The sequence below is a fragment of the Olea europaea genome, unplaced genomic scaffold, assembly GCF_002742605.1.
Source record: "Olea europaea var. sylvestris unplaced genomic scaffold, O_europaea_v1 scaffold309, whole genome shotgun sequence".
In the NCBI taxonomy this organism is placed as follows: Eukaryota; Viridiplantae; Streptophyta; class Magnoliopsida; order Lamiales; family Oleaceae; genus Olea; species Olea europaea.
In genome coordinates, this window is record NW_019249636.1 from 306,367 (window position 1) to 317,883 (window position 11,517).

The following is an 11,517-nucleotide window of genomic DNA, read 5'->3' on the forward strand; positions in this document are numbered from 1 at the left end:
CCGCGTAAACATAGTTGTTTTTCAGTTTAAAAAAAAAGTAATGACTGAATTATTTTGGACAATATTATCATATAATCTGGTCATTGGCTACATTCACTCTAAAATATTAATCAAGTCACTTGAATACTATTTTATAAATTTTGAGACATTTAAGGATTTTATGACTGCATTACAAGAAAAATCAATTAATGTGTAATTGATACTTTAATTTGTAGCTCGAAGATCTCATATGATCTCTTATAAAATGTATGCATTTTCCATGAATATGGCAAGAGACATCAAATAAAATTATTTGTTACCAAACTTAATTACTTAATTAGTTAAAAAGTTCCATCTCGAAAAGTCCTAATAAATCAATCTATAACATAATATAAACTTTCGAGACGATAAAAATCTGAAGTTAAACTTAGATTTTAGGCTAAAAAATGTACCAAAATGCTTAATATATATGAATTATTTTTCTACCTCGGCTTCAAGTTCATTAATTTAGTTCTTACCATAAAAATTAAAAAATTAAATTAAAGAATCAATACTAGAAAAAAACTGAAAATTAAAATCGAACTATAACCATATAAATATATATAAATAATTGTTTCTCCACTCCAAAAGCTCTACATTTAAATAGTCTTCTGTAATATTTTAAATAATCTTACCAAAGGTAACTCTATACATTGAGCAAGTTAATTAATCAATACAAAATCTAAGCATGCATTCTTTTGTAAAGCTTCAGCATATTAATATTTTGGTGAACTGGAAAAGAAGGAAACCTAATTGACCATAAAAATACTAAAATTCGTATCCTGTACAAACATACATAATTTAAGAAACTCAAATGAGAATGAAAGTTTGGAACATTCTTTAAAAACATTAGGCCTTCATCTCTAGAATGTGTAAAAAGCTAAAGAAATCCAAACACTCACTTGTCTAACATTCTAATCAAGCATCACAAAGAAAGCTGACAAAAAAAAAAAAATTACCATTAATCCTAGGGTTTTCAGTCGATCTTAGGCAGATAAAGTCTTCGATCATCCCTTAATTATAGTTCGATCGATATTGGTTTAGATTCTAGCTAGCCATACTACTTCATGATCTTTGTTCCAAGAGTAAATTTCTGCACTTGAAGCTCTACAGATAAGTTCTTAAGCTTCGTGATGAGACATATGCAGATCATAAACCAAAGACGATATAGATTTTACAAGGGATTGCTTGTGGAGGAAGAGTTAAAACTAGAGAGATCTGTCCAAGCAGCACCAGCACTCCACTGATCATTTCCCATAAATTGCCTTGACAATCTGGGATTTTCTTCCAATTTCACTGATGCAAGTTGAGTCAACATTGAGCTAGAAAGTCTAGGCCTCATGGTATGATCACCAACAAAACTCGACTGCTCCATTCCGCCTTGAAATTGGTAAAGCCCGGAAGGAGATGGATCCAAACCACCCAAGAAAGGGAATTGCTGCTGCAGCCGCCACTGCTCAATGCTACCACTTGATAATACAGAAGTCACTCCACCACCCATCTGACCACAAAGTAAGTTGCTTTCTACTGGAAAATTCCTATCGTTTGTTCCCATCGCCGGAGCTGCATTTCCACCGTAACTTAAGCTAATATCTCCTGTACTGTAGTTATCAGTGAACTGACTCAAATAAGGAGACATAAACCGAAGAGGCGGAATTTGAGGGGTGAGGCCTAATGGATTGGTTGTTCCATTGTCAGAGGAAACGGGATTTGTAGAACTGGAGGAGGTAATTTGCCCCTCAGTGTTGACAGGAGACTTTGTATTAGTACCTTTGCTTCTTTTATTTCTCCTACAACCACCTCCAACCGGGACGTTTCTCAGAGCGCCGCCTCTAGTCCAGTACCTTCTGCAGCTCTTACAAAAGTGTCGAGGCTGCGCAAGATTATAGTTGTTGAAATAGCAAAACTTTGTATTTGTGGATTCACATCGAGGGCATTTGAGGGCAGCTTCTGGCATCTGTATGCTGGCTAACCGGGCTCGTTCAGCCATGCTTCCCAGCCGAATAGATCCTGAACCACCGGTGGCATGTGGCAGCTGCCGGGCTGGTGGTGGAGGCGGCGCAGTCTGTGGTGCAGGTGGAAGTAAAGAGTTTGTGGAACTACTTCCAATTTGATGGTTTTGATGCTGAAAAAATCAGTAAAAGCAGAAGATGAACATCTGGTATATTCAACAAAATTAAAGAGGCAAGAAAGACGTCAAAAAAATAAAGAAACAAAAAGGGATTGGAATATTTTTCTTTAGAATTTAGCTTTTTTAGCAAAGAAGCCATTGAAACTTGCGAAATCAAAGAAAACCGTTACCTGTTGCCAGTTGGCTGAATCAAGATAAGCTGGAATTGAAGAAAAATCCATGGTTAACTCTTGATCTTTCTTCTTTTGTAAAGGTTTTTGGAGAATCACATCAACTAGCCTGAGGTTTAGCATACACAAAAACAGAGAGAGAGAGAGAGAGAGAGAGAGAGAGAGAGAGAATAAGAAGCTAAATTAATAAAGTAGGAGCTTTATGAGCGCACATATATATACACACACCATTCACAATACTTGTTTGTTTTCATTCTGTGACTTTTTATGTTTTATTGCTTTTTAGGGTTTCGAGAGGGCCAGGTTTCTTAATTACTTAACCTTTAAGCTTTTGGTTGATCTTGTGTAGTGCATTCCTCTTATTCCTGTATAATTTAGAGCGAAAGGGAATAGGTAATCAAAAGTGGTTCCCAGCTTAATTATTCCACAGTCTTACACAAGCATTAAGCAAACTTAGCTTAATTCTAATGGCAAGTTTCAAGAGAATGATTAAATAAATTTAAGAAATTTCAAAAAGATGAGCGTTGGGAGTGCTTGGTTGGAAACAAGAGTGTCCCGACCGAATAAAACTTTTTTCATATCCGGTCTGTTCCTTCCCCACTCCCCATTTTCTTCCATTTCTCTATCTTTTTTCTTTGCATGGAACTGTTTGTACATAGTGCAGTATACCCATACCGTATATTCATAAATATATATAGGATAATATATTCAGCCATATATATACACATTTATAAAGGAAGGGAAAGGTAGCCTGGTGGTTTCTTTGGTGAAACATTTTACTAATGGCAAAATAAATAAAGTACAACTTAAGATTGATTCTGACTAAGCTTTAACTAATATATTGAAAAACAAGGAGAGCAAATTTATCCAAGGATCATGCATGAAAATTAAGAGAATATAGCGTACTTCATGGAATCTAGTCATACATTCCGTATATATAGATAGATTAGCTTTAAATTCAACTTATATATAAAAAGTTGAAAAGGGGTTGAAATAGGGAAAAGGAAATTTACGTATTCTAGTATTTAGGTTGGTAACTATCAAGAATGAATCTCTTGTGCGTCTCAACGTTAAAATTCGATCTATATAGTAGGAGTGGATTGAAACATGTCAGGGCAAGGTATCTGTTCAAGGAAACATCTTTTGAATTAAATCACCGCAAGTGTATGATTCGTTAACAAATAATAAGTGAATTTTGAGTCCAAGTATGGTTCCCACAAGGATTGACTTAGTTCAATTTTTATTATCACGACCTTAATCGAAACAAGAATATTAAGACATGATTGTTGCGATGAAATTATAACTAAAGTAAGTTACGTATGCAATTATGAACGAATTAACTAAATTAAATGTAAATTATGCTAAATGAAAGTTGATGTGTTCTAACGAATGACGAATGCACTGGGATCCCAAAATCCCATACAATAATCATTTTTAATCTTTGTTCTACTCCTTGACAACATGATTGAATTTTGATGAATAAATTTCTTATTTTATTCAACAATCTCTCTCGAATAATGTCAAACATATTATCATATATGACTTGATTATATTTCTATGACAAATGCAAAAATACTAGAATGTATGAATTTTTACAAACACTCAAAGATTCACACAAAGCATAATGGTATATCTCTATCATCTATCGAATCCTATAATGATTTATACCATGTTGAGCCTATTTTCCTTCTTTCGAATGCATAAAATAAGCCACCACATTCACATAACCACCGTGCACAATAATTATGAAGAAAAGAAATTCATATAAATCATTCAATATCCAAAAATGAAGAAAAGAAATTTATATAAATCATTCAATATCCAAAAACATATTTTTAATGCCAAATATATCGTTCTCCTAGCATAAATAAATCTTGTCAAACATGTTCGGAAGATCAAAAAAAATATTGAAGAATCGATATCACCCAATTAAATCTCGAATTGAATCTTCAGATCTTGGAATCAATCTTCGTGTTTCTTGCCTTCTTCTATGCTCTAAAACCTATATGAATGTGTTATGATGCATTGTCAACATTTATGGACAGCCCTAGGTCTTTAAAAGAAGTCTCAATGTTTGTTTTCATAAGAATTTGAGTCATATAAAGAAACCAGAATTTTTTAGTCGGAATTGTACTATACTATAGCATAGTTGAATGGAACTTGGCCCTAAAACTTGCTGAGAATGGACATGCGACCACATAGGCAAACAACTGTGCGATCGTATAGTGTTAACAAGATTCCAAAAGTTGCGTTTCAATCCTCGAAATTCGTTTTCTCATTTCTTGACATTTTTTCTCATTTCTTCTTTATCAAATACTTCATGTCTCTACTAAACTAGTCATTAAATCTTTCATATCTTCATTTCCACTTCAGGGTCATCTTTTGACTATTTGCACTTTGGTCCCTAAACTTTGATTTTCTTCCATTTTGGTCTTTCTCCGCTTGTTTTCCTAAATGTAGGCATATTTATCAATGTTGTTCTGCTGCAAAATATAATTTATATAGAATTACACTTTGGTCCCTAAATTTGATTTTCTTCTATTTTGGTCTTTCTTCGCTTGTTTTCCTAAATTTAGGCATATTTATCAATTTTGTCCTACAAAACATAAGTTATATAGAATTAAGCCATATCCAACATATTTTTCAACAATTATCCATGTTTTTTTGCCAAAATAAGTATGTAAAACGCACTTATCAATATCCTACATTGGTTGTCTATTGCTATAGACGTGGACGACTATCCCTTTTGTTCCTTTTTTTTGCCAACTTTTTGTAGTTAAAACTTGACACAAATGTTATTCATCACAATTAGTAGTAGTCTAGGTAGCAGTGTGTCCCTTAGTTTATAGTTCAATGGAGTTATGATGCATTTTAATATAATAAATTGAGAATCCCACTGTCACGTAAACTGGTACTCAGTCACAATTACAACGAGCTAGTCAACCTTGCTATATTTCAATGACTTTTACGTACTACGTATCAAATTGAATAAAGTTAGAAGTTGTGTATATGATTTGACCAAGGACCTATGATAAGTGTGGTTCCTAAACTTATTCGGGGTTCTAGATGATAACATTTTGTTATTTCTTTGGATGAATTAGTGTGCAATTCGTTATTTATTGCTTTACTAGACAAAAAAACTCATGTTAAGTGAAAATTTGGAAGAAATAACATAAAATGGGTAAAATAAAGCAAGTTCAAAGTTCGGGGACTAAAATGTAAATACTTAAAATTTGTTTCGAACCTCACGATGGAGATTCAAGAGTCCTAGAGGTCGGGTGGTTGAAAAAAGAAGTCAAAATGATGAAATATAATCAAAATATTATCACACATCAACTTCAATCGAAAAAGTTATGCTTCGAATTTTCAACCTTATATTTAGACTCAATTTTGGTATAGCAAATGTTTGAATTAAAAAATGATATTGCTAAAAGAATTATAGCACTCTGAATTAGTTTTCAACTCACTTTGAGCCACTCCAATTGGATATTGAAAGAAAAAGTTATGACAAAAATTCCAAAAACTGTTCAGCTGTCGGAGCTTAGGCGAAGCACGAGCCCTCTCCTGCAAGATAAGCGCTTGTCTCAACAAAAAAAGGCACCTCAACTAGGCACATTCCTCAATACAAAAATGGAAATAATTCGATTTTTCTTATTTTGTTTTGGTAACAATTAAATGCAAACTTTTTTGCATTCTTTTAATACCAAAATTCGATCAAAACATGGGAAAACTCCATTAGAACCTTAATTTCATCATATTCTGCATATCTTGGAGGTGAAAAACAAGTCTATATAATTCAAGACAAATCATATAAGGATTTTGAAGATTCATAGCCCGATTTCAAGATTTGGGAAAAAAAAGTATATTTCTCCAACTTCAATCTTTCTTATTTTCGGGTGATTTTTTCCCACTATTTTTGTATAATTTAATTATAAAAATGTTAGATTAAGTTTTTCATTGTATTGGATGAATAATGAACACCATTGTTTGTGTATTTTAATTCAAGACAATTAACTTAGTATTTCTTGATCTTTCTTGATTGGTTTTGCATTCCCATTGAACTATTTAATTGCTTGATCACCTATTAGATAGTAAGTTGTTTAGTGTTGGAATACTCACAATAAATCTAGAATGTGACAAAATCAACACATGGACAGTGGGTATTAGGAATAATATCTATAGCATATGCAATCACGTGTGATAAATCTTGTAAATCGATGCATGTTTTTCATATGAATTCATAATATGAATAGGATTCGGGTTGGGGTAAACATAAATCTAATATATCTTGGAAATGGATATTGAATAAAAATGGACTATTGATTATCTTGAATGTATGAATTTACTAGATCATGAATTAAGAATCGAATTAAATGGCAACAGGGAGATTCAAAATTCTAATACAAACATTCACATGAATGATTATATTGGACTACGAATCCGACTATTATTATTATTATCTATTTTCAATTCTCAACTATGTAATTTAATTTTATTCATGTGTTTTTTACAATCAATAATCTTATTGTACTTAACTTTTTTCCAAGATAAGGTAATTCGATTCTAAACACGACCTGATACAGGAGGACAAAATGTCTAGACCAAACCAAACCAAATCGAGCAGTTCGTTCGATTTCGATTTTCAAAAAATAATGGTTTCGATTCCTTGAACCTAGAACCATTTGGTTCTGATTCTGTTCTAGTTCTAAAATTGAGAATCAGAAACAAACTTAATGGTGAATTTTATATATGAGTATTCAAATTATAGCTATAATTTATTTGTTAGTTTGAAGTTTTGTGATCTGATTAATAAATTGAATTTGCTGAATGTTTGATTTTTTGTATTTACATATATATTACTAACTTATATCTTGTAAGTCCGAAAATTTAAGAAATAAAACTAAAATCAAACCAAACCAAAATCGAACGGTTCGATTCGGTTTGGTTCCATATCTTAAAAATCATTATCAAAAAATCGTTGGTTATTGGTTTGATTTTTTTGGAATTAGAACCATATAGAACCATGTCCACCCCCACGACTTGATCTTATTTCTAGTTCAAATTCATATGCATAACACGTATTAAAGCATACCATTGTCAAAGAAACTGCATACACCATACATGTTATTCCTAATATATATTGCCCGTGTATTAACCTTGCAGTGTTTTAAACTTTTTTGAGCATCTCAACACTACAACAATTAATTATTTAATTAGTAATCAAACAATCAAATAATTTAATTAAGCATGCAAGGTTAATCAAGAAATGCAAAAATTTCACTAAACTATATGTCTTGAATAAAAAGTAAATAAGCAAAAGGGTTCATCTTCATCCAATGCATGAAAGAATTTAACCTAGCATAATTGTATGTCAATTATACTAGAATAACTGAAAAGATATCACCAGGAAATAAGAACAACGAAAGAAAAGTGATAAATCAGCTTCTTCTTCTTCTTAAATCTTCAATTCCTTGTGTTTATTGCCTTTGAATCTCTTGCTAAACCTTTTCTTCCGCTCTAATGTTGTGTCCTCGTCCTTGATGGCCTCAATTAGGTTATATAGATGCTAGAAGTTTATACCGTAAAGAGTTGGACCAAAAAAGGAATCTAGCCCCTCAACCCTCGGAGTCACCCATGCGTGCACATCGGTGTGCCTATTACCCCACACATGAGCAGCATGATTTTTTCTTGATTTTGGAAATTTTGTGTCACCCATGTGTAGGGATGGCAATCGGGCTCGCCAGCTCGGGCTGAGCCCCATTTTGGGGACACGAGCTTTGCTCGAGCCGACCCGTGAGCTCGCGAGTTTTTTTAAAAAAAAATTGAGGCTACCTTTAAAAGGCAGCTAAGTGCTGCTTCAGGCAGCAGCTTAGGAGAAAAAAAAGGGGGGGAGGGAAGTGGAGAAAACGAGCCTGCTCGGCTCGGCTCGGCTCGGAAAAAGCCCGAGCAAAAGCTCGGGCCGAGCTTATTTTTTTTGGCCGAGCATCGAGCCCGCAAAAAAACTCGGCCATTTTAACCGGGCCGAGCCCGAGTCAAAACTTTAGGCTCTCGGCTCGGCTCGTTTACATCCCTACCTATGTGCTCATGGTATTGATAAATTTGGCCCCTGAACTTTCTCACATGTGTCCTTTGGCCATTTTCATTCATTTTCAATCAGTCTGACTTTAGGTTTTCGAAATTTTGATTTCTATCAATTTTTCGCTCATTTCACCATTTTGAATCAAGCTTTACCTACCAAGGAAAATATATACAAAATTGAGTCATAGTTTTTATCAAAATCAATAACAAATATTCTAATTTAGCGGCCCAGATAAGTGTGCAAAATACGCTTATTATCGACATTGAGTTATAATTTATCAAAATCAATAACAAATATTCTAATCTAACAGTCCAAATAAATGTGCAAAATACGCTTATTATCGACCATTCACACAATGCATTGACTCGCTTGGTTGACTTGGAGTAACACATTTAGCATCAAGTCAACAATGAACTATGTTGAGCTAATGAGCTTAGTAATAGTACTTGACGGGACGAACTATTTGCTTAGTCAACATAGTGACCCCTCCCTACTACATGCTTGCATTGGCGTCTCTGTTTCCTAATCCCCTTAATCGTAAATATGCAATAACAATTAATATTCCCCACAAATTGACTTATTTGGTTCGTCTTTTGGTAGGGTAACATGAAAGTCTATTTTTATTGGATTATTTAAGATCTTGGAATGCAATTTCTTCCTAGCGAATAAATATATACTTAACAAATTTAATAATGCAAGTAATGTGATTATTACGCAGTTTGTAACATGAACTATAAAAATAACAAACAAGTCATTATGACACAATTTATTACTAATAACTCAACTACATTTTCAATTCAAGTTGTCAAAATTTTACATAAATAGTGACATGATTAACAAAGAGTGCGAGTTACAATCATTATAATTTCCTCCCCCTCCCCCTCCCCCTCCCCCTCCCGGTGGTGCAAAGGACAGGAGTAAGATAGTTTCAGTGTGATGGTTCAATTCCTGAGATATAAAATTGGACTCTTTGCGGACGCTAGTGTACAGGTAAACTCTTGTTCCCTGGCCTGTTGGAGTATATTCTGCGATTACCTCCCTCACGATACTCCAAAGGCGGGGCGGTGGGAACCCTCAAAGTTGAGGTTCAGTCTTTTTACAATCATTATAATTTTGTTAAATGCAAGATTTCTCAAATTTCACCATTCAAAAATTATATACGTTGTAACATAGTTAACAAAGAGTGTAAGTTACAATCATTGTTCGAAAAAATTACACATAATGTGATTTGTCAAAAAATGCATATACATCAAAAGAACAACAGAGATAATTTTTCATTTTTTTAAGTCCCAATTTATGTTTTAATTTTACAAATTACAATATTTAACAAAAATTAATATTTTTCAGTTCACCGCATATTTTGTATTTTATAATTACCATAATTTAAGAATACGACTTAAAAAAAACAAAAAAAAACTTTCAAAAATCAGGTTATAATGCATATTTATCTTTCCTAAAAATTATATTATACAAATTTATATTAGAAATTATTGTGACTTAAATTAAGGAATATTATAAGATAATTTGAGTATATTATCTCACATTATCATCCCCAAAATTAAATAAATTATAAATTTCCACATTTCTCTTATCTGTATCGATCTTCCCTCACCATTCAACAACAAAAATGTCAAAATTTAAATATTTGAAATCTCAATTTTTCGATCTTCTTATATCTTCCAACAAATAAAATCTCAATAATTTAGACACAATTTCAACAAATCCATTGCCTCGGAATTAACTTTAAGGTTTCATAGTCACTGTATCTTCGCCAATTGCATTATCTTACCTGAGTTTTAGTCCTTCGTTAACTGAATCATCTCTTCTGTCACAATTAGAAGATATTTGAGAGAAATTATTTCCCAATGTGGATTTCACTTCTCAAGCACAACTAATGTTAGAATTGAATGAAAAATATTGAATAGAAGTCTCTTCTTATGTTGTAACTCAAGTAATTCAAGTCCCTTCATGTTTTTAACTCCTTTATCAATGAATGGTTTAACTCCTTGATTAATGAACTAGCTTTTCCTCCATTGGTATAAATAGGAGTCTCTCAAGGTTGGAAAATCACAAGTGAAATGCAAGCTTCTTCCTCTAAACAACAATCTTCTTTTTCTCACTTTCAAGTTCTTCCTTGTACTTATAATTTCTTTGTGAGATAGAGTATATCACAGCAAGTTCGCAGGCGATTAACGTAGTGCAGCGTGAACCGACAACCAATTTTATCCTGAAAATCGAACACCGATCAAAACCTCTTGCACTCCGGTGAGGCGGCGAATTCGATTTAAGAAAACTGTGAAGATTTTATTTAATTCTCTAATATTTACCTACAAGCTTAAATCGAATTGACTTTAGTAAATCAAATTTTGTTCATTAGTTTTTGTCAATTTTTCCAGTTCATGGTTTTTGCATGATTTCTAATTCATTTTAAATGATTATTAAGTTGTTAATAATTTGACAAAATAATCTATTCTTCAACTCTGCAGTTTTATTTTCTGAACAGATAACTTGATCTCGAATTTATATACAACTTTACAAACTTATAATTATTCTAAATTATTTGTTGCTTGTTCCGGTACAATGGCGTCACATGGAAATAACGATGTGAACAACGGAAGCAACACTGTTGGTATCGATGTACCAAATCCTGTAATGACCGTTGTTAACCCTATGGAGACCACGACTGACATTTCTCCTATTGACGGGACAATTGGATGCGAGATTCCTCATGTTGGAGTGAACCCAACTTTGCCTTCGGCTACGGCCTCGGCATTCCAGTTTGGCACAATACCTTTGCCAGTGCTTAGGGCTGCGGCTTCGGCACCTTTGCCATCGTTTCCGGCTCCATTTTCGGTTAATCATGCAATTCGAACAGATAAGTTTGCTGGTACTGATTTTAAGACATGGCAGAATAAGATAATTTTCTATCTCACTACGCTGGGCATTGCACGTTTCCTCACTGAGGATGCCCCTATCGTGGCTGAAAACGACACTGATGTGCATAGGCGTGCAGCTTGGGACGCTTGAAAAAGTGCTAATTTTTTGTGCCGCAACTATGTCTTGGATGGCCTACAGAATTCTCTGTATCACGTATATGTGGTAAAGAAATCTGCTAAGGA

The 11,517-nt window shown here is 33.4% G+C and overlaps 1 protein-coding gene across 1 annotated transcript; it reads right to left on the reverse strand.

Moving 5' to 3' along the window:
- Window positions 1–757: 757 nt before the first annotated feature.
- On the reverse strand, window positions 758–2,529 carry LOC111385134 (dof zinc finger protein DOF2.4-like). The gene is made up of 2 exons (XM_023009513.1): window positions 2,320–2,529; window positions 758–2,143 (listed from the first exon to the last, which is right to left on the reverse strand). The coding sequence occupies exons 1-2, from the start codon at window positions 2,440–2,442 to the stop codon at window positions 1,193–1,195; spliced, it is 1,074 nt and encodes a 357-aa protein (XP_022865281.1). The 5' UTR covers window positions 2,443–2,529; the 3' UTR covers window positions 758–1,192.
- Window positions 2,530–11,517: the final 8,988 nt, after the last annotated feature.

Excerpts from the sequence above, each read along its gene's own strand:
- LOC111385134 (XM_023009513.1), bottom strand. The coding sequence starts at position 2,442 with ATGCTAAACCTCAGGCTAGTTGATGTGATTCTCCAAAAACCTTTACAA. Across the intron at positions 2,144-2,319 it reads ATTCAGCCAACTGGCAACAG|CATCAAAACCATCAAATTGG; the intron begins GTAACGGTTTTC and ends TGATTTTTTCAG.